General features: G+C 34.0%; 4 protein-coding genes across 4 annotated transcripts; 1 reads left to right on the top strand and 3 right to left on the bottom strand.

Moving 5' to 3' along the window:
- Positions 1-5,681: 5,681 nt before the first annotated feature.
- LOC118058830 (SKP1-like protein 1A) lies at positions 5,682-7,608 on the bottom strand. The gene is made up of 2 exons (XM_035071584.2): positions 6,858-7,608; positions 5,682-6,081 (listed from the first exon to the last, which is right to left on the bottom strand). The coding sequence occupies exons 1-2, from the start codon at positions 7,158-7,160 to the stop codon at positions 5,908-5,910; spliced, it is 477 nt and encodes a 158-aa protein (XP_034927475.1). The 5' UTR covers positions 7,161-7,608; the 3' UTR covers positions 5,682-5,907.
- A 2,366-nt stretch (positions 7,609-9,974) lies between these two features.
- LOC118058829 (chloroplast protein FOR GROWTH AND FERTILITY 2) lies at positions 9,975-14,048 on the top strand. The gene is made up of 2 exons (XM_035071583.2): positions 9,975-10,398; positions 13,018-14,048. Exons 1-2 carry the CDS (start codon positions 10,105-10,107, stop codon positions 13,855-13,857), a joined length of 1,134 nt encoding a protein of 377 aa, XP_034927474.1. The 5' UTR covers positions 9,975-10,104; the 3' UTR covers positions 13,858-14,048.
- An 876-nt stretch (positions 14,049-14,924) lies between these two features.
- LOC118058827 (CDP-diacylglycerol--inositol 3-phosphatidyltransferase 1) lies at positions 14,925-18,187 on the bottom strand. The gene is made up of 11 exons (XM_035071582.2): positions 17,851-18,187; positions 17,669-17,762; positions 17,485-17,569; positions 17,290-17,339; positions 16,715-16,754; positions 16,568-16,612; positions 16,416-16,481; positions 16,182-16,296; positions 16,028-16,087; positions 15,826-15,924; positions 14,925-15,242 (listed from the first exon to the last, which is right to left on the bottom strand). Exons 2-11 carry the CDS (start codon positions 17,739-17,741, stop codon positions 15,183-15,185), a joined length of 693 nt encoding a protein of 230 aa, XP_034927473.1. The 5' UTR covers positions 17,742-17,762; positions 17,851-18,187; the 3' UTR covers positions 14,925-15,182.
- A 2,331-nt stretch (positions 18,188-20,518) lies between these two features.
- Positions 20,519-22,486, bottom strand: LOC118058826 (probable BOI-related E3 ubiquitin-protein ligase 2). The gene is made up of 2 exons (XM_035071579.2): positions 21,356-22,486; positions 20,519-21,274 (listed from the first exon to the last, which is right to left on the bottom strand). The coding sequence occupies exons 1-2, from the start codon at positions 21,647-21,649 to the stop codon at positions 20,762-20,764; spliced, it is 807 nt and encodes a 268-aa protein (XP_034927470.1). The 5' UTR covers positions 21,650-22,486; the 3' UTR covers positions 20,519-20,761.
- Positions 22,487-22,707: the final 221 nt, after the last annotated feature.

The following is a 22,707-nucleotide window of genomic DNA, read 5'->3' as shown; positions in this document are numbered from 1 at the left end:
AAACATAACTTACTAATAGAATGCAGTCCAAAAAAAAAAAAAAAAGCTTCGATTCAGGGGAAAAAAAAAAAGTAGGAAGAATGTTAAATTATAATGATACTCCCCGGCCCTCCCTAGTATAGACTAAAAATATTATTTCAAGCCTAAGCAGATGTTTATATTAATAGTGCAGTAAATAATAGAGACTGAAAAACATAAACAAAGATAATTGATCATGAATACAAATCCTTGTATTCATAAAATCAATATTTGTACTGAAAAGATTTCAAATTGAGGAACTTAATTTTTTTTTTGTTAGAATTTTATACATCAAAAAAATTTTGATTTATTACTTTGATGTGTTAGAGAATAATATAAATCATATCATGGAATCTCACCTAACAGCTTAAGTTTTTGGATTGCATTAGTTCTTTGACGTAGTATCTCAAAACCTGAATGACCAAGCGGTCACGAGTTTGAATCTCAACATCTATATTTATTTGATAAAAATTAAACACAAGATAATATGAGCCTGTGTAAATTTCAAGCGCAAAAGGCTTTCAATTGAAGGGGTGTGTTAGAGAATAATATAAATTATATTTTGAGACCTTACCTAACAACTTAAACTATTGAATTGAGATAATTATTTGATATAGTGATTGTATTGTAAATATTTGAATAATTGTTATTAAATAGAAATAGTTAAGAATTGATTCAATCAGAAAAGATTATTCTAGCAAATCAATCCAAAATCCAAGTTAATTTCTTTTATTTTTTTAAAAAAATAGTAATAATTTAAATTCATTCTGGATTATCCGAATCAATCTCAATCTATAATTTGAGCAATGAGCAAGTTTATGACGGATAACAAGTTTAATAACTCTACTCTAATTAACTTGAATTATAACAAAAATTAATAAATAAAAGCAATTAATTGCAACTAAACCACAACTCATCAACCGCGCGTGGACATAGTAATTATATAAGCATCTAGAAACAAGAGTCGTAACTATCATTGTTTCAAATTTTTTTTTCTTTTTAGTTTTTACATCAAATTCTATTTCCTAAACAAAGGAGAAACCCACTTTTTTTTTTCATTCTGACTGATATAACCTTGTTAATTAATTAATTTATTCATAATAAAAGACATAAAAATAGAATGCAGTCCAAAATAAAAAAGCTTCAATCCAGGAAAAACAAAGTAGGAAGAATGCTAAATTATAATAATACTCCCCGACCCTCCCTAGTATAAACTAAAAATATTATTTCAAGTCTAAGCAGATGTTTATATTAACAGTGCAGTAAATAATAGAGACTTGAAAACATAAACAAATGTAACTAATCATGAATACAGATCCTTGTATTCATAAAATCAACCTTTATACTGAAAAGATTTCAAATTGAGGAACTTAATTTTTTTTTGTTAGAATTTTATACATCAAAAAAATATTGATTTATTATTTTGATGTGTTAGAGAATTATATAAATCATATCTTGGGACCTCACCTAATAGCTTAAGTTTTTGGATTGCGTTAGTTCTTTGACATGGTATCTCAAAACCTGAATGACCAAGTGATCACGAGCTTGAATCTCAATATCCATATTTATTTGATAAAAATTAAGCACAAGGTAATGTGAGTCTGTGCAAGTTTCAAGCGTAAAAGGCTTTCAATTGAAGGGGTGTGTTAGAGAATAATATAAATCATATTTTGAGACATTATCTAACAACTTAAACTATTGAGTTGAGATGATTATTTGATATGGTGATTGTATTGTAAATATTTGAATAATTGTTATTAAATAGAAATAGTTAAGAATTGATTCAATAAGAAAAGATTATTCTAGCAAATCAATCCAAAATCCAAGTTAATTTCTTTTATTTTTTTTAAAAATAGCAATACTTTAAATTATTCTGGATTATCCGAATCAATCTCAATCTATAATTTGAGCAATGAGCAAGTTTATGACGAATAACATGTTTAATAACTCTACTCTAATTAAATTGAATTATAACAAAAATTAATAAATAAAAACAATTAATTGCAACTAAACCACAACTCATCAACCGCACATGAACATAGTAATTAGATAAGTATCAAGAAACAACAAGAGTAGTAACTATCATTGTTTCAAATTCTTTTTTTTCTTTTTGGTTTTTAAATCAAATTCTATTTCCTGCTAAACAAAGGAGAAACCCACTTTTTTTCGTTATCACTGATATACCCTTGTTAATTAATTAAGTTATTCATAATAAAAGAGATATACAAAGAAGGTTATTTTTGTGATTTCAATAAAATACGCAGCGAGAATAACAGTTTGTGTTCGTAACTAAATGATACTCTGTACAATATATATACATAGAGAGAGAGAGAGAGAGAAGCCTCTAATTAAAACTCCCATGCATTGTTATCGTAAGTAAAGCCATAAACCAGAGAAATCCCTTCTTTCTTGAGCTGAAGCAAACAATGGCGAAGGAGAGAGAAGTCATGAAAATTGAAAAAAACATACGTCTAGCTGAGATAATTTTGTTCTGGATTGAGAGGGCAGCAATTCTTCTCTTTGTTTTCTTTGGTGGCATCCCACGATTCCTTCGCTGTTCTCTGGGACTCTTTGCCTTCACAAATACATACCATGCATCCGTTGCTTATGAACGACTATTTGGCACTCTTCAGCCCAGTGTAATTCAGTGCTAAAAAAACAAAAAAAAAGATGTTTTTTTTTTTTTGCAATATTGACTTTGATTGTAAAATATACGTTGTGGTTTAATATATTTTGTTAGTTGGTAAATTTGTTGTTTTTTCTTTCTTTTTTACAGGAACCATCAAACGCTTTCTTTGTTTTTGATCGGTATGCAATCTGGTTAGCGGCAATGTACTTTTTCTTGGGATCTCCAGTCTATCGTTACGTGGCTGCTGCTGTATTTGTTCTATCAAATACGAGTTCAATCGTGAAAGCTTTGGGGGTCATGAATGCGAACCAGATCCTTTGCTGCAACCCTACAGTGAGTCCTTTTTAATAATATATGTTTTTTTGAGCTTCCTGCATCGATCATCATCATCATATATATATACCGAAGCTGCTAGGAAAGTATCAATCTATAATATAGTTTAACTTAATTGTTAGCTAATATATTATTTTTTACATGATATGTTTGCAGGATTGCGATGGTGGAAATATCCTATCTAAGCTCGTTGAGTGGTATAAGAGCTTCAAGAATTTGGATTGCCTAGAGGTATTAACTGGAATTTATTTTTCTCTTTGAAGCAGCTTTTATTTATTTTTCTATCTTTTTTTTTTCTTTTATCCTCCATTAATTGATTTATGTTGATCACAAGTTTTACGTTTTTCTACTTGAGTTATCTGAAGATTTTATTTGCTACCACTTGAATATGTGTGTGTGCCGAGAATGATCCAAGTATAAAAGTTATCATGATCTAATATTCATGGTCTAGCCCCACTATTTTTTGCACGATTATTTGTTAATATTTAGGGTTAGAATTCTAGGAATCAATAGTAAATGCCCAATATTAAGATTTCTGTGTACATATGCAAAAACTCTTTTCTTTTAGAAGTAACTAGGGTTTGTAGTTAATAAACATTATGTGAAATTAACTGTGACCAATAAACATGTTAAAGGAGAAAATAATTCTCCCTTTTCATATCTAGAATGGGATTTAATTAAAGCAAGTTGCCTACTAATTTATACCACCTCCTTTAAGTATCAATCAAAATATTTACATTAATCTTGTGCATGCCCGTTAATCAATTTTGGAGGGCTTTAGATAGCCATGTATTCCCACCATTGATCAATTCATATTCTCATTAATTACTGTATGGCTCCTAGAAGCCTAGGCTCCTAGCCCCTAAGTCTAGCATGCTTGAAAATGGTCTGAGTATTCATACATTATTATCATATATCTTTTACAAAATAATGTTGCTCGAGAGAATCATCAACTTCTATCTTGCTATAAGGCTTGGATTGATTATATGCGTTTGCTCATTTGTCGATGAGCATGCTTGATGCTATCTTGTTCATTAATCTGTTTTTAACTTGGAAGAAAATTGGTTATGCAGAAAGATGACAAAGAAGAGGAGACAGAGAAAGCTCTAGCCGTGGAGGAGTCAGCAGAAGAGAAAACCAAGCATGGTGAAATAGAAGAAATCCCAGAAACTGAAACTATTGAGCCTGATCAGGCCCATCATGACGTTGATGAGGAGGACTATGAAATGGTTAGCTACAAAATTAAAGATGCTGATGAGGAGGAGGAAGAAGACTGCAGTAGTGGTGGTGGTGATGAGGAGGAGGAGGAAGACTGCAGTAGTAGTGTTGGTGATGATGATGATGATGATGATGATGATGAGGAGGAGGAGGAGGAGGAAGACTGCAGTAGTAGTGTTGGTGGTGGTGGTGATGATGATGATGATGATGAGGAGGAGGAGGAGGAGGAGTACTGCTATAGTAGCGATGATGATGGTGATGTCCAAAAAGGAACGATCGAGAAAGAAGTGATGAAGGATCAAGAATTGAAGGAAACAGGAGATGGACGTTGCTGCGAAACGAGTAGAGCTCTTTCCTCAATGCAACGTGAGATCGGGCAGCTGAAGGAGCTCAGTGAAAAAAATTGCAAGTTGATGAAGGATCTCGCAGATACATTGTTGTTCTTAGAGCAAGAAAATAAGGTTCTGTCTAGAAAGCTTATCAGTGCTGAAAGTACATCGTCAACCGAGCTATTAAATCAAATTGTGTACGAGTATGAAAGGAAATGCCAAAGATTGGAGGAAGAGAAAGCTGATCTTAATGATAGCCTTTCTATCGCAGAAGCTGAATCTCATTTTTATCGAGAGTGCATGCATAACTTAGGTCTTAATTAGCAATGAGCTACCTACTATTTCTACTCCTTATTAACGGACAAGCGTCTATCTAGCTTATATTTTTATAGTTTCTTAAGGTTTTATAATGATACTTACATTGTTTATATCTCCTTTTCTAATTAATTAGTGGGTTTTTTTAATCTTTTCTGAGCAATGCTTTAGTTTCTTCTTTTTTTCATCACTATTATTGTTGTTGTTGGAACAAGACCATTTACTTGTTCGTTGTAATTTCGATCATGAGATCAGTATCCCTACTAAATAAAATTTGAACCAGTGGGGGATCATACTAAAAAAAACCCCAGAGATAGATAACTCCATATTATTTGCCCTGAGCAGAACTGAAAAACCCACCCATGAAATTTTGTCTTCATAACTTGTGAAGAATATCGTTTGATTGTGTTTTGAAGTCTCTAAGTACGAATTATGGTCAATCAGCCAACTTCTCTCTATGGCTTGTGCTAGTGATCCATATGTATGTATGTATGGCCTTGTATCTGGAAGAAAGAAATTATCTTTATATTTATATATAGTTAGATTATTATTAATCCAATTAATTAGAAGGAATTAAATTCTTAATACAAGGATGTGGAAGCTTTCTTCTTCTTTTTTTCATTCAAAACGTTCAACAGGTTAAAGTCTGGAAGAAGAGAAAAAGAGATCAAATCTTTGCATGATACGATGCGTATCACTATCCCACCATATTTAACAAATTAATTTGTTTTATCACTCTAGTTTCTCTGTACCGTTGCTTTATCACTCTAAAAGATTTGTTTTTTAAAAAAAATATGCACAAAGTTCTGTAGCATTCCTCAATGTGCTTTCTCGAATCATGACAAAGTTCTCTGAATAAATCGAAAGTGATAAAATGCATGACATTCATAGGCAATAACCAACCTTAGAAGAGGAATTAGTCCGAAGCAATTCTACTAGTCTGTGAAAACAGAAAATGACTCAACCTTGCTACCAACTAGAGAAAAATAAAGCATGGCATCCTATCTTCTTATATCAAGATTCCTATCATAGTATGGACATTGTGAGGACAGCTAGCTTGTAGTATCACTTAAATGCCCACTGGTTGTCTCTGCGGATCTCCAATTCTTCCTCTGGAGTGAGGTCATTCTTGATGTTAAATATCTTACGGATCTCGACTGGAGTCTTCCCCTTGATCAAATCAGCCGCAGCTTGGCAGGTCAGATCTAGCAAATCCTTGATGTTCAGATAGTTTGCAGCCTGAAATCAACATAACTTTGCCATGTTAATTCAGATAAAGTGTCTAAATAACAAAAGTCATGAACAAAAAATAAAAAATAAAGTAGCTTAACAAACAATAATCTAATACGAGAAGCACTGAATATATAGGATCACTGGGTTCGTTAATCAAATACAGAGAATTTCACAAACTAAAGTGTTGAAGCATGAACATAAAACAAGAAGCAAACAAGAAGCTCACTATCCATCATATTTCACAAACAAATCAATCTACCAAAAACAGGTAAAATTGCCACATTGTATCAAGGCACCAGTTCACTTTGTATCCACTGTTCATCTAAAAGAACTAAAAAAAACTAAAAATCATTTTCTTGTTCTGTATAATCTTTCCATGTTTCCCTGCATGCGTAAGAGCATCATAAGATAATAGTTGAAACAAATAGACAAGAGAAGAAATCCAAATCAAATCAGAATCTCTCACACAATCCCCAGAAAAACAAACAGGAAAAAAAAACCCCAAAACAAAACAAATACGTATCATAACCCCCCATAAAAACTATGAAAACTAAACAATGAAAACCAAACGAATGGCAATATTGTGAAAAATATAGCAAACCTAAGGTCAAGTTTAAAACACTTTCTCCCATAAAAAACTAAACCCTAAAAAGCAAAAAGATACGATCTTTAACCAATAAAGAACAAATAGAAACCCAATTAAACAATGGAAAAATCATAAATATTCACAGACAAAAGGTTAAGGAAAAAAAATCTTGAAAAAAGGAAACAGAAAGTCTTACCAAGATGAGCTCAAAGAGGGTGTTTTTGTCAACTTTGACGAACTCGGCATCCCAACCCTTCAGAAACTCATCATTTCCAGTAATAGTCGCATCTTTATCAGCATCAGCTTCCACATGTTTCTTGCAGTACTCGATAACCATAGCAAGAATATTGCTTGTCACATTAGGCAACGGGATGTCATTTTCGGCGCAATCATCTTCAATCATATGTTTGATGGTCTGTGACTCAACGGCGACCGCTTCTTCTACAACGAATGTCTCGCCGTCGGAGGATTTTAGCGTGATTTTCTTTGATTCTGACATATTGGGAAAGAATTTGGAGAGAGAAAAAAACCCTAAATTTAGTTTTTTTTAAAGAGAAATGAAAAGTGAAAATGAGGATTGAGGGTGAAAGGGAATGGTGCTGTTTTATAGAAGTATTTTGGGAGTGAAATGGCGTCGGTTTTGGAATAGTGTTTGTTCAGGATTCGGATATGGTAACCAAATTACCTTTGGATCCTTCCTTAGTTCACAAGGAAAAGGCGGGCTTATTTGAGAATCCTATGTAAATTAGGAGAAAAACGAGGGTGGTTTCGGGATTTTATTGTTCTTTTTTTCTTTCTTGTTTAATTATATGATTTGATGAGGAAATTTTGTTTGGTGCCAGAGGCCGTCATGAGCACCGTCACTGAATCCAGCCTGGTTGGGTCGACATGCAACTAAGTTGACGCACTCTTTGGCCAGGTGAATGTTAAAATAAAAAATTAATACCTGGTCAAAAGGCTGTTTGTGATTTTTTTAAAGTTCATTTATTTTTAACGTATAAAAATAATATTTTTTTAATATTAATATATCAAAACAATTTAAAAAATATAAAAAATAAACCTAAGAAATTTTAAAAAATAAAAAACATGTTTGGAGTATAATGCTAAACAACCTTAATAAAACATATTATATTTTTTAATTTTTTAAAATATATTTTTTAAACAATTCTTAGACATCGTTTGGCATTGCATTCCAAACGGTTTTTTGCCCAAATTTTTTTTTTTTTTTTGTTAAAATTGAGTTCGGGTTGTATTTTTTGGATCGTTTTTGATGTAAAAAATAATTTTTTAAAAAATAAAAAAACATCATTGATATATATTTCAACATGAAAAATTATTTCCACAAAAAAGTAATTACTACCACATTGTTAAACACGTTCTTAAACATGTCCACGGCCTCAATTGGACTAGGCATGGGTTCTCGAGCCATCATAAACCACTATTGTGTGTGGTAGTAATAATGGGCCGTGGCTAGCCCTATTTGTGAAGCTGTCAGATCAACAATTAAATTGCTTTGGTCACCAATATATCAACGAAGTTTATGATGAATGACTGTTCAGTTAAAGTTGATGTGTGCTTATGAGTGTTTAGAAGAGATTTTGATTTGAAAAATTATTAAGTTAATATTCTTCTTAAGTGGTTTTTTTATGGTTTTGATGTATAGATATTAAAAATAAAAAAATTTATTAAAAAAAATATTTTATTATATTTTTAAATAAAAAACACTATCTTAAACAATAACACCTTCTCATTCCAAACCAAAATCGAGCCCAAAGAACGCCTTCTTCATTCCAAAGAACTCTTTTCACCTCAAGATCCAAATCGAGCCCACTTTTTTTTCCCCATTTCTTCTCCGTTGTGAAGAAATGCAAGTCACGGGGCAAAAAAAAGCACCAATTTATAGGGCAATCATCACATGAAAAATGGAAAAATCCAGAGTGGACTAGTGGTCCCACCCAATTACTCTGATCAGGTCTCTTTCGTGCGTGTGCCGGGCGCACGCCAAAGCGAGGGAGCCCACGCGCCAGCATGAGCCGCTCTGTCTTTGGACTTTGATTGATGTGTTCATTTGGAAAGATATTTATAAGTGCCGTGGTTTGTTTTTAAAGTATTTTTTATTTAAAAGTAAATATTTTAAATTTTTAAAAAATCATCTTTATTAAAATTACATTAAAATTATTTAAAAACACACAAAAAAAAAATCTAATTTCAAGTAAATAAAAATATTTTAATTTTTAAAAAAAATATATTTTTTAAATACAAAAACAAAATACTTCTTCGTACCTTAGACCCCACTAATTAAAATTTATTAGAGATAACTTTAAAAAAAACCAAAGAAATGAAGGCAAACGAAAAAATAACGAAATGAATTTGTTTTTAAAAAATAAAACGTCACTGGTTGAAGGTAAAAAAGCCAATTGAGATTCCTGTTTTTTTTTTGTTTCAAAATAATTTTTAAAAAAATTTAATTTTTTTAATTTTTTTTTTCAAATTAATATTTTTTTAATGTTTTTAGATATATCAAAAATAATTTTTTTAAAATAAAAAATTATTTTAATATATTTTTAAATAAAAAATATTTAAAAAAACAACAATAATAAAACTAGTTTTATAGCTATATCTTCTACTCAATGTGCAATTGTGTAGTGGTAGTCTCACCATGTTTCGATTCCTAAGAACAGTAGCCTAGTTTTGCCATCAGCATGTTTTGAAGTAAATAATTAAATTAAATAAAAAACAATTTTAAAAAAAAGCAAATGTAAATAAACATCCTAAAAATCTCTATCCATCTACAACGTAGCCCCCACGTACCCTTTTTCTTTTTTCTTTTTTTATACTCCACTTCTTTCCCACCATGCTCTAACTTTCCTAGCAAAAACCTATCTCTCTCTGTACGTGCATTCTTCCCATAGCCGCCGCCTCCTCCTCCCACCCTACCAAACTGCCATGTGGGTTTTGTTGTGGCGTAAAATCGATTAGGTAAACATCAATTTGTTAACCAGAATGTCTGGGAAGGGATCTATAGAGGGAGGAGGAAGGTTCTTTGTCGAGGGCACTACTGTGGCTGCAATGAAACCACTAGTTTTTCATTAATGAAAATTTTGAATTTTTATAAATTTTCAATGAAACCTGAAATTTACTGGGATCTAAAATAAGGAAGTGAAATATAAATTTTAACTTTTTATTAATAAAATTTTTATATTATGTTAAAAAATTATTTTAATTTAATATATTTTTTTATTATTTTTTAATAAAATTAATACAAAAGATATAAAAGTTAAACTCGTTTTATCAATAAAAACTCTGATATCATGTTCTATTCCTAATAATCCCAAAATTTCAATTTTCAGTTAATAAGCTAACCAAAACTTTATCTTCAACAAACCCCTCATTCTTCCCTTCTCTCTGCAAAATATTTACCTCTCCACAAACACAGAGAGTTCATGGAGAGGCTTCTGTATTCTTCTTCTCCTACTCCTCTAAAAACCCACTTCAAAAAGCCCACTCCCTTGCTTCCTAGACTCTGCAAACTTGAGTTACCGAAACCTGGTTTTCCCTCTTTGACAAGGCCGGACTTCAGGAGAGTCAACTCGGTCTCTTGCAAACATGAGAACCCGTCAAACCCATTTATTAAATTGCCATCCCTGTCTCCTCTTAAGGTTGATTCATCATCTGGGTCGACGCCAAAATCCCACCTTGTCAAACAGATCGTTGATGGAGTTTCTGTGAAGTCTAAGGTACCGAGTTTGTGTAGTTTTTTGGGTAAAGTTTTGTTTTTTATGGAATAAATTATTGATTTTTGTGTAATTTTCCGATTTAACTGAACAAATGAGTTGATTTAGCTATGCTGTTATGACTAGGAGGCTTAAGATATCACCAACTTATGTTGTCCTTGAATGGATTCCATGAGAAATCATAATTGAAGATTTTGAGGCAGTTTATATTGAACAAAGACTGATCCTTTCTTGAATTTTTATTTTTTTAGCGGTGATAGACTAATGCCTTCCAGAGTTTTTAGTTAAAGGGGGAATTGTGTTGATAACTCGATATCTAGCTTTAAACGTCATGATAGGAAGGCTTTAGATATCACTAGTTTAAGTTATCCTCGAATGAATTAACATAAGAAATCATAGTGTAATAATTTGAGACAATGTTTTTTCAGAAAAGATGGGTATTTTTGTCAGTTTTTTCATTGATACTTAGATATGTCTGTTGCGATTGGGAGGTTTTAAATGACATTAGAATGAAATCATAATTGAACATTCAGGACGTGATATTGTTTAAATAGTGGTCCTTTTTTTGGATTCTTAGTGATGATGGACTAATTGCTACAAGGATAGAGGATTGTGGAATGGCAGTGCGGGGATGGAAGATTTGGTTACTGATGGACTGTTTGTAAAATAAAGAAGGGGAAGGGAAGGGAAGGAGAAGGGAAATGCTGAAAAATGAATATTTTTTGCGTGTGTTAAGTGAAACTGGACACACAGGCAAGAAGCATGGTGTTAGTGCTTCAACATGATCACAATTGGATTTAAATCTGTCTATCTATTATGCTTAGCTCTTAAGGCGGCATTGTGTTGTGATTTCTGTTCTACACACTGAAATGTGTGAATCCCTGGAGTTGCAGTTGATGCTGGATTCCACCACATGGTAGAGACTGCTTTAGTTACAATTATTCTAGGAACAGAAGTTGTATTGTTTTAGTTATAGAGAATTGACTGTTTGCATTGTTTTTGGAAAACTAAGCTCAGATTGAAAGGAGTGGAGTCTGACTGAATATGCAATTACCACATTCATAAGGACAATTGTGCTAATCCTTATCTTTGCTTGTTATGATGGGAATGCTTTAAAGGTATCTCTAGCTTATATTATCCTTGAATGAATTCCCATGAAAAATCGTAGTTGAATAAATTGTGGAAATGATATTGTAAAAAGAGCAGTCCTTTTGATGGATTTTTGGTGATGATAGACTAATATCTTCTAGGTTTGAGAAACATGGATTGTGGTGGTATGGAAGTGGAAAATTTGTTGTAATAACGAGCTGTTTATGTAAAATAGTTGAAGGGGAAGGGGGGATTGCTGAAAACTAAATAAATATGCTCATGTTTGATATGAAATTGGAATAATGGGTAGATAGCATGACTTCTGTTCTTGAAAATAATCACCACGGGATTTAAATATGTAGTTTATAATGCTTTCATTTTAAGGCAGAATCGAAAATGCTGTTTCAAGTTATGTTCATACACTGAAATGCTTAAACCCCTTTACTTGATAATTTGCTTTCTCAGGTGATAGTGATAGCACAGGTAGAAATACACTACATTGCAAAAACTGCTTTAATTCCAATTACTGTAGAAGCTCAAGTAAGGTTGCATCAGTTCTAAGTAATTCATTGTTTACCTTTTTTTGTGAAAACATAAACTCAAATTAAAAGGAGTTGAGTCTGATTGGAAATCTTTTGATTTGTCATCTTCACAGAGCTGCATTTTGATCATATCCCTACCCATCACTCTCTCTTTTCATATCTATAGGAGTTTCAAGAGAAAATTTGGTTTTGGTTCTGCTTTTTGCTTGTAGGTAGTCCTGTTTGATGTGTCAAAGATTAAATTGTGATTTCATGTTGTTAAGTCTAATTATCTAAATGCAGAAGGATCTAAGCTACACTGAATATAGGCCTCCATAAATTGTTGATTTATCATTACTTGTATTTGATTGCTCTTTCAAAACCAAAAAAAATATATATATTGCTTTAAAAACTTGTTTCTTTATTTTTCCAAAGCTTCAACAAAGCAATGGCTAGAAGCACTTCAAGATTTCTTTTATGTTTGGAATCGAGTAGATTTGGGTAATTATGTCTTGTGATCCCAGCAATTGAGTTTGCATCTTCTTTAGGTAATTAGGACTTGAACCTCATCTTCTTTGCTGAGCAAAATGAAACTATTTGTTGATGTTATCAATGCACTTTAGACATTTTATCAGTGCCTGGAAACAAGGTACCTCTTCCCCATCCTTACTGAAACCTTCCAATTCATATATCACCTATTGTTATAGCTCTGTTTATTTCTTGGTTTTTGGACCTTTCAGTTCCAGTAGAAAGGAATTTCAGACTCTTCTTTGTGAATTTAGAATTTGAAAATGCCTACTGTCCTTTAGAACAACTAAAGTAGAGGCAGTAACACGAGAACCATCAAAACCCTGATGGTTGTAAAACACTCCAAGAATGCCAGGTGGGTTTGAATGCCCAAAACACTAAACTATTTTGATGAAATTTCAGATGGTTTACTAGATTTTGTAGTTAAAATTCCTTCTTTTTCGGTCAAAGTTGCTAAGTCTGTTGTATTCTCTAAATGCTGCAGGCAGCTACTGTTGGGATATTCATGGTAGTTTCTGCTCTCATCATGTTAATCCACCCAGTTTTCGCATTGCCAGCTTTTGCAACCTTCCAAACTGCTGCCCATACTGGGGGGCCTGCTGCTGCTGTAGGAGGGGCAAAATTTATGCAAACTGAACTACTGACCAGTGCTTGGGCTGGTTTATTTGCTGGTTGCTTGCACACACTGTCAGGGCCTGACCACCTTGCTGCCTTGGCTCCACTCTCAATCGGTCGATCCCGGATGGAAAGTGCTGCTGTTGGAGCTCTTTGGGGTTGTGGCCACGATGCAGGTCAGGTCATATTTGGCTTGCTATTTCTACTGCTAAAGGATCGACTCCATATTGAAATCATCAGAACTTGGGGCACAAGAGTGGTCGGTCTAACTCTACTTGTTATTGGTGCTATGGGTATTAAGGAGGCATCAGAAGTCCCAACTCCATGTGTTGCCTTAGAAAATGGTGAGTGTGATGTTAGTGCTTATGAAGCATTAGAAACCCCAACAGTAGGGAAGAAGAAAAAGATTGGTTTTGCTACTTTTGCTACCGGTATTGTCCACGGACTACAACCAGATGCGTTGATGATGGTGTTGCCTGCACTTGCATTGCCTTCTCGTGTGGCTGGGGCTGCATTTCTGATCATGTTCTTGTTTGGGACTGTGATTGCCATGGGTAGCTACACGGTATTTATAGGGTCATGTAGTGAAGCATTAAAGGACAGAGTACCCAGAATAACTGAGAAACTCACATGGGTTTCGTCCCTGATAGCCATTGCCCTTGGCCTTGGTATTATCGTTAGCCAGTTGTTCGGATTCAGTTTATACTGATCTATATGGTTGCAAGCTACCATTTTAGTTTTAGAGAAAGATCATTAGAGAAGAATTTCAATTTATTTAGAATTTCCTTCTTTTTTTATCTCATTAAACTTTTCAAGTTTGTAATCTTCAACATACAAGGGAAAGACTTTTGTCTCTGGGAAGTATTTCTAATTTATTTGGTATAATTCTTGCTCTGATAACCATTGTTTTTGTGCTTCAATTGATACATGCATTGCCATTTTTACTGTGATGGTAAAATGCATCAAGGAAGTTGATTGTGTGAAGAAAATTGCTGTATGCAACAAGTGGGCAGCACATGCTTTTCCATTATCCACGGGGGATAAATCCAGCAAAAGTACTTCCAGCTGTCTCGATTGATAGGACGACATGAAAATAGTACGATTGTGAGTCCACGACTCAATCATATACACCAAAGAAGTGACAATATATTTGTGTTTTGAAGTGACAATCACATGAATTGTGTTCTTCGAGTAAACAAGTGTCTGTCTGATTGGTATTTTGATATTTTTTAAAAGTTTTATATATTGAAAAAACTATTAATTTTATGTTAAAATCAAACCATGCCTAAAACAACTAATTTACAAACACCATGTTATTCTCAAAAAAATTTTCATATTGAATTTTAAATTGACTACTACTCATTGATAATTATCATTATTATTAATTAACTAATAAAACTTCGATTGACTGCAATCATGATAATTATCATATTTATTGAGATTAAAATGACATCTTCTTTACTTCAATAGGTTAACAGCACATGCCAGATTTTTTTTTAAATATTTTGCTTGTAGACGACGGTGACGGTTCCAAAGACGACCATATGGAGCTCTTGCAGAAGTAGATATATCATATTCTTAATTACAACCCTTGATTAAATAAAAATTCCCAGATATTTCATTGCGTTATTTCTTAATACTTGCCTAAACCCTGCCTGCCCTAATTGCAGAGCAAAAGCTTGTATAAACCCTGCACAGCAGCAGCACAGGCATATGTAGCAATGCTTCCATCTATATACCATCTAGCATTAGGACCCAAAACTGGGGCCAACGTGCTTCAACAAAAAAATGTCTTTGTACCATAAAGGAAAATGAAAAGAATACACTGTGCAACATGGTAGAAAAATCCCGTTGTCATGTCGTCGTCGCTAAGATGTTTTAAATTCATGGCCTGTTATATAAGCTTTTCACATTGCAACATCAATTGAAATTCGGCACTTTCAAGTTTCAACAATAGAAATGAAGACTAACAGACTGTAGGTTATCAAGTCTGATGCAGCTAAGGGCCTGGAATTAAACAAACTGAATAAATCATCATGGCCTCTCCTTTTTGTTGATATCATGAAGCACACAAACATCCGCAGCAGTTTTCATCTGAAATCATCAAAAGAATTGCAGAAAAACCCAGATCATATCAAAACATTAAAAGGCAGCCGAGTATGATAGGATAGGCTCTTTAAAATATATACTACTCAAATTTACAGACGTTTACTGTACTTGGGCAAAGAATTATGACACGTCTAGAATTGAGTGAAATCTATGACGACCAAAGTTCATCTGAGACCAACCTTTGACTGCTACAAAACTAAATGTTGATGTGATCACCATGGTCAATTTAAAGAAGAATTAGAATTAATAGCACAAGACTAAATGCCATCATGGCTAATAATCTTGTTACGCTACTACAATGCATATTAGTTTTCTACCAAAACAAGAATTAAATTCAACAAAATACTGAAAATTTTTAGCTCAGAATCTGGGTGAGGCACCAATCACATTTTACGCAAAAAAGTAGATACAGGATATGCACGTCACAGCCACCAATTTCAGGAATCTCTAAAGCTAATATATCAAAACATACACACGAATAAGAATCTCAGCATCCACAATTTTCTTTGTTGTCTAAAGAATGACAGGACATAGTTTGTACCAAGATAATAGAGGTATTAGCTGGTACCTGGATGATATTCACAAGTTGCTTGATTGCCCATCCAAACAAACTTAAAACAACCACGACAGAGACAAGTGAACCCTCTGTTATAGAAGCCTTTAAAACCTGAAAGTAGAAATGACTCAGAAACCAAGACAAACAAGAAAAATTATCTGCTTAATACTTGATGAAAATTGAAAAGTAAACTTGTAAAATAATGAGGGCTTACATCCATCAACTTTTTTTCAGTTTCATTTTGTGCAAGAAGAAACAGGGAAATATAAAGAACCTGCAGAATTAAAAGTCAGATCAAGAGAACAGAGGTAACCATTACATTACAGAAAATTTGACTAGGTAAACTGGCAGATCTAGGTCATAATTACCTCACATGCCACGCAACAATAAGCCATAAACATACGGTTTCCATAGTAAGCCTTGAAAAGCCAATTAGTACTATCTTTCACATCCTTGTGGCTAGCTTTGCCTAGCAAGAAGGTACTGCAAATTGATGTAGTAGAGATCCAATAAAGTAGAGTAGGTTACACGTGCATGTTTATTCAGCAAGATCATATAAAAGAAACAAATGCAGGCCAAGTTATATAAAGAAAGAAAGATACCTGTACATCTGCAGCCAGTGGCTACCAATATCAAGGGCAAGCAATGACAGAAAAACCATGCCAGGCCTGCATAAAATCCAACCAAAAATCTCAGGTATTATTGTACAAGTTCTCCAACTGTGATGCACGTGAAATCAATAGAGAAACCTTGCCTGTATACTTGGGAAAGGATTACTAGGAGGCAAGCTGTGCTAATCCTGGATGAAACACAAATACATGAGGGTGAAATCCAAAAGGAACGGAGAGTGCTGAAGAAAAATTCAGATTTGGTATGAGTATGTGTTATGGAAAGAAAATACCTGTCCGTTACCATGTCCAAAACAGCTCCAAAAGTTGAAACTGAACAACAGAAAAGATGAACCAAATATCCTCAGGCATTATTTAAAACTTAATTGAAACTGTCAGGAATGGGGCAAACCCTTATGACCAAATAAAACATAGAAAGCATGGAATGACATTTTAATACATTATCATTAACCTATTTAACAGAATGTTTCCCTCGCCTAATAAACGCAATCTTTCAGGAAAAATAAAAAGAGCTAGTAGAACTTTTACAATATCTTCAAGTTGATAAGACCTTGGATTGTAGCTGTTGTTAAGCTCCATTTAGCTAAATATATCCCTGAACATTCTATCTGATTTGAACTCAAGATGTAAGGTAAAACACAATGGCTCTCGCCAAATAATCAAACATACAGCAACTTTTTCAAGCAGATATTATTCAGACTATTTAGTCCCAAATTTAATCCAAAAATTTTGTTCTACGCAGATTCAACTTGTGTGATTACTAAGTGAATTTGCATTCATACTTGAATCACGACCTTTATAATTCACATATTGAACAATAAGATGACCGGGAAAGAAAAGACCATGCCTTGATTGAATTTGCGAGCAGCCCAACCATCGATACCATCACAAACAAAGCTGAAATCACAAAACACAAAATCACACAACCATTTCTTTCACACATTGAAAAAAAAAAGGAAAAAAAACACCAATAATATTGGAAATATAAATTAAATCAAAACTCAAAACTAAAATAACCCTTCAAGAAACATAAAATCCTCACCTGACAAAATAAAGAGCACAAAATAGCCATTTGTTAGAAAAACATATAGCAAATGCATAGCAATTCATGAGCACTCTTGTATACCCTGAGTGAATATTCACCAAAAAAACAAAAATCCCATAAAGCAAAACATCATAACATAAACAAAAACAGCAAGGAAATGTTGAATAGAAGAAAAACCCACCAATAATATTAGGAATGTAAAGATAAACACTTAATTTGCTTGGTTTTATTGGTCTTGACTTGTTTTTAGCCATTGAAGAAGCTTTCTATCACAGCTGCAACACACCAAAACACAACACAACATTAACTATTCATATTCACAGTTTCCAAGACAGAAAAACAAGAGAAGAACAATAAATTGACCTGTGATGATACAGAGGTAACAGCAGTGAATAGACCAAACAAGGGAGTAGTGGCAGAAAACCCAAGAAAGAAGATATGGGCTCTTTGTGTTTTCAAAAGTTAATTGCGGATTAAAACTAAATTTTGGGTTTTTAGGGTTCTGATTATAGTTAGCTAGCAAGTGGATTTGATTTATTTGGGACAGGGAGGGAGCTGGAGCTGGAAGGCAGGAGGGAAGGAGGTGGTGGGGAATCTGTAATTTGCTTGATTTTTCTGGCTAATTATGTAAATTAATGGGTAGAAATTTTATTTCTCATTGAGTATTAAGTTTAAATAGTTGATAACTAAGCAATGAGGGCATCTTTTTAGTCATGAGTCCTGTCCCTTTTAACTATATACTTATTACATACTTAGTTAAAATCCATATTATAAATAAAATAATATAATATTAAAACATCTAAACATCAAATCAAATTAAAATAAAAATATCATTAAAATAAATAAAATATACCAACTAAAATTAAAGAAGGATAAACTATCAGCGAAGATACTCATTTAATATTAAAATTAAATTTTCGAAGATGCTCTTCCAACTCTTTCTTTTAAAGACATTTTAAGAAACGAAATGAATATAGTAAGAGTAACACAACAAGTAAAATAAATTAAATTTCAAATTAAACGATATAATTTAATTTAATTACAGAAAATAATTAATTCAAGACAACCTATAAATGAAATCCAGCCAAATAACCCTAGATAATTAAAAAAAATCAAAATCATTTAAAAAAATAACAATCAACCCAGTATTCCAATAACTCAAACTTTAAACCAGGGAAAATCCCAAAGAGTCCGGCAACTTTCAATGAAAGCTCAGGGACGATCGAAGTCAAAGCTTCCAATACCTTGCTTTTGGCCAGAGCCATTGACGCCATCAATATTCCTTGCCTCTGCCATTGTTTAATCCTGCTATTTCCTAGCCCTAGGTGCTTGGTCCACATGCATGGCCCCTGAAAATCGCCGAGACGTGATGAGACAAGAGGAACCACCTCCTTAAGATTCCGATTTGTCATTCACACCTCCATGATGGTGTTTATCCACAAACTTTGAAGTTATGCAAATCGAACATTATCCTTAAAGCACGATAGCAGCACATTCTAGACTTGGGTCCCAAACTTCCTCGCCACGGCAACAACCAGGCGAAATCATTTTAAAATACAGCCTCTCTTCTTTTTTTATACCAATATATATAAATAATTAAAAAAATAAAAAATTTAATTCAACTACGATACCAAACACTCTTTTTCATTCTCAAATTGTTGCCGTAACTATTTGGGGCTCAAATCCATCTATAAATCTCAAAGGGCTATTCAGGGACTATTGATTTGGATTTTATCCGTTTTGATGTTAATCGAAGAGAGGGTAATTTAGTATATATCCCAAACACAGGGGTGGGGGCAAAAAAAACAATATAATTTTAATATAAATAATTAATCGATGTTATAAATTTACAAAGCAGTGGCAATCTACTCTATCTAGGAAGGTACTAGGATACTCTGCCTAGTAGTGACGATGAACAATAAACGTCCACGTCAGCACCAGCTGACAAACAAGTGGTTCTCTTGCAGAAGGGAAAAAGATACGCTGAGAAGGGCATCATAGACATGGACAGCAAAATCAAATAACTCGAACTTCTTTTAACCAGTAGGGAAACGGGCCCCACGGGAAGGACAAATCAAAAGGGACAAACAGAGGGACGCATGGGAGATACAGTACAGCTCCCCACAGCAACCATAAAAGAGTAGAGCTGGATGGACACTTAATCAGGCGGGAAATATGGAAGGGCCCACCAACAGACCAGGAGACTTGCGCAATTACCGGACTACCCATCGAATCTCCGAATTTTTCCTCTAAATCGCGTTTTGGTGAAAATTTAGTTTTTTTTAAAGGCACTGTATTTAAAAATATATTTAGTTTAAAAAATATTAAATTAATATTTTTTTCAAATATTCTTAATGATTTTGACGGGAGTAATTGTCTTGCATGGGCTCGACGCGCCTGATAGTATAAACTTTGGAGATCTTATCATTTTTAAAACTAGCTGGTTGAAATCTTAGTTCTTAAGTGATCTCATACAGGGGAAGAGAAATCATGATGATTTGCCTATGAACTGACGCGGTAATTACTTTTTATTTTGAAATAATCCACGATTTATAATATTTTAAAACATTATTTGGATCGTTTTTGCACGTCGAGATTAAATCCAAGTCATGATTGATTTTAAGTGGTGGGTGGGTGATCTTGCATCATGAACTTCAAGACTACTGTAAAATAGGGTTAATAGCTGAGAGATTGATGGCTTTCTCGTTTAAAGACAGCAATAAAAAAGAAGGGTGGGTAGCTCAAATCTCACGGCTCACAACCCTAGCTGGTGTTATGTTCAATCAAACACAGTCAAGCAGATTGCCTATCACTTTCTTTTCAGAACATTTGGCATAAAATCAAGAGAATCCCAATTAATGAAGCTATAGACTTCCGGCATGGCTACTTTTCATTTCACAGAAGAGGTGTGAACGCAGATTGAGAGCTTGGTGCGAATCTGACATTGCTTTCAATCTTTTCTTGTCACTGCCAATGCCCACACAATTGGCAAGAAAATGCATCAAAAGAAAGCCAAGAGATGCCCTCTATCTTGTCCCGTAATTCTGTCCAATATGTCTGATTGATTTCTCGCTACTGGTTTGAAGTACAATTATGAACACATGAGACCCTAAAAAGGCAAAAGAGAAAAAGAGAAAAAGATATGTAATAGCACTAGCCCCTAGTAACTACACATCGATCCTTGCTTCTATCCAATGCATTGAATTGGGTTCTTGATTTTCTTTCCCGTTCCTTTTCTATTTACCTTTCACTTTTCCCGGAATGTTTTGAAAATCTAAACCATTAAAGCCTCGATACTGGCCTTCTTTGGTGTTTGACACACCGGACAAGAATCAAGAAAAGCCACACAGGCTTTACATGAGCAAAGGTGCCTGCAAGGAAGGAACAAAATACACGAATTCCTAGAATTACATCCCTTGCATACCATCAACATCTTTCTCTTTCTATCAAGAAACCCCTCCTCTGCTCCGCTACTAACATCGCAGCAGGACTCTGCATCCTCTGCACCATTGTTAAAGCAACCAGATGAATTTTCTCTAAGCTGTTCAATTGTGTTGTTGAGAGAAACAACCATGGCTTCGTTTTCTTGAGCCATTCTTTGCCATGTATGATTCTCAAACTCTAGTTTCTTCAGGAACTCTCCAAGCTCCACTGTTCTTTTAGCTGCCTGTGCTATTTCTTCATCCTTCTGTTTCAATATAGGCAGGGCCTTTGATTCTAGTTTCTTTAACAACGATCCAAGCTGCCGCCTTTTTTGCTCTTGTAACACCAATCTCAATCTCTCATTCTGTTTTCAGAAGATGAAAAGAGTCTTTTAAGTTAATTAAAAAACACAAAAATAAAGAAAAAGATTGTTATCTGGCCAAACCTGCAGTCTGATATAGTGATCAATCTCTTGTCTTTGCTTCTCATCGTAGGCGGTACCCATTGAAAGATTACTGGTGTTGCAGTTATTTTTCGAAGCAGAAACAAGAGTGTTATCAGAGAAGAGATTTTGATTCCTTTGAAGCTGGTAATTCTGTAGCTGATGCATGTTACATTGCTGCAGCTGCTGCTGTTTTTGTTGCTCAACATTGAAGTACTGATTCAAACCTCCACAGCCATAATCCATCCAATCCTGTTGGGACCCTCCACAAAATGGAAACTGAGCTTCTATTGCCATTCCTTAAGTAACCAAAAAAAAAACCCAATCTTGATCCTTATCAGATCCAAGAAACCAAATAGCATAGAGTTCTTGAAATAAAACTGGATTCCTGAAAGCCAGGACTCGAATTTCTACCCGATCTCCGATACGTGACAACAAGGGACAGAAAAATAAGTGGAGGGGTTGAATATATATAGGAGGTGATGTGTGATAAGAATAGAGAGATGTGATAAAAGTAGCCGCTATGACTTTGAAGAAAAGGGGGAAAGAGACTGTCTAGGATACTAATTTTTCCTTTTTATATAACCTCTGCCTCTGCCTCTGCCTCTACTCTTATACGCATACAGATATATTATTTTTGCTAAACGACGTACACATGCAGATTCTGTGACTAAACTATCGGGTCAGAGATTTCAGAGGGGTGTTTCTTCGGCTTTGAATAAATTTAAAGAAGAAAAAAGGGGGTGTGGGGAGGAGGATCAGAGAGAATTGTCAGTTTGATCATTTGGAAAGCCTGAAGAATAGGATTCTTTATTTGCCTTTTGGGAGTGTAAATCCTTGCCACCTTTTTTCCTTTTTCTGGGGAGACATGGCTTGCTGGTATTCTTGGCATTCATCTGCGCAGGATTTTATCGGGCATGTATTCAAGTTGTTGAATCGTTCTTTGGACAGATGGAGCCATGGTAATCAGATCTAGCTCCCATCATGTTTACCAGAATTAATATTTAAAAACACCTTTAAAAAACACGACAGGGAGGAATCGGTGATGTAATTTAGGAAATGAAAGCTAATTTTGATGGCGGTTTCCCTTTTTTGTTTCAGGGACAGCAGATTAGGAGCTGTGCTTCCTATGGATTTGTTTTTCCTATTAGGGTAATTCTCCATTTTAAATACTAAATAGTAAATCCACTAAAAAGCAAAACCCTATTAAGATCTTGATTAAAGAGTTGATCAGGCCATGTGATGACCCTTCTCTTTTACTGCTTATGATGCCAAAAAGATAATGATGGCTTATGTGTCTCCCACAACTGAGTCCGGACTGCCCTTATCCAAATATTTCACTCTCTTTACCCTCC

This window comes from Populus alba, chromosome 9 (assembly GCF_005239225.2).
Source record: "Populus alba chromosome 9, ASM523922v2, whole genome shotgun sequence".
In the NCBI taxonomy this organism is placed as follows: Eukaryota; Viridiplantae; Streptophyta; class Magnoliopsida; order Malpighiales; family Salicaceae; genus Populus; species Populus alba.
Note: the sequence above shows the minus strand (reverse complement) of the source record. Positions and strands in the feature narration are given on the sequence as shown.

Coding starts and splice junctions, on each gene's coding strand:
- LOC118058830 (XM_035071584.2), bottom strand. CDS start 7,160: ATGTCAGAATCAAAGAAAATCACGCTAAAATCCTCCGACGGCGAGACA. Junction 6,082..6,857: donor CCCTCTTTGAGCTCATCTTG/GTAAGACTTTCT, acceptor TGTTGATTTCAG/GCTGCAAACTATCTGAACAT.
- LOC118058829 (XM_035071583.2), top strand. CDS start 10,105: ATGGAGAGGCTTCTGTATTCTTCTTCTCCTACTCCTCTAAAAACCCAC. Junction 10,399..13,017: donor GAGTTTCTGTGAAGTCTAAG/GTACCGAGTTTG, acceptor TAAATGCTGCAG/GCAGCTACTGTTGGGATATT.
- LOC118058827 (XM_035071582.2), bottom strand. CDS start 17,741: ATGGCTAAAAACAAGTCAAGACCAATAAAACCAAGCAAATTAAGTGTT. Junction 17,340..17,484: donor TGTGCTCTTTATTTTGTCAG/GTGAGGATTTTA, acceptor TTGTGATTTCAG/CTTTGTTTGTGATGGTATCG. Junction 16,613..16,714: donor TTGGACATGGTAACGGACAG/GTATTTTCTTTC, acceptor TGTTTCATCCAG/GATTAGCACAGCTTGCCTCC.
- LOC118058826 (XM_035071579.2), bottom strand. CDS start 21,649: ATGGCAATAGAAGCTCAGTTTCCATTTTGTGGAGGGTCCCAACAGGAT. Junction 21,275..21,355: donor ATCACTATATCAGACTGCAG/GTTTGGCCAGAT, acceptor TTCTGAAAACAG/AATGAGAGATTGAGATTGGT.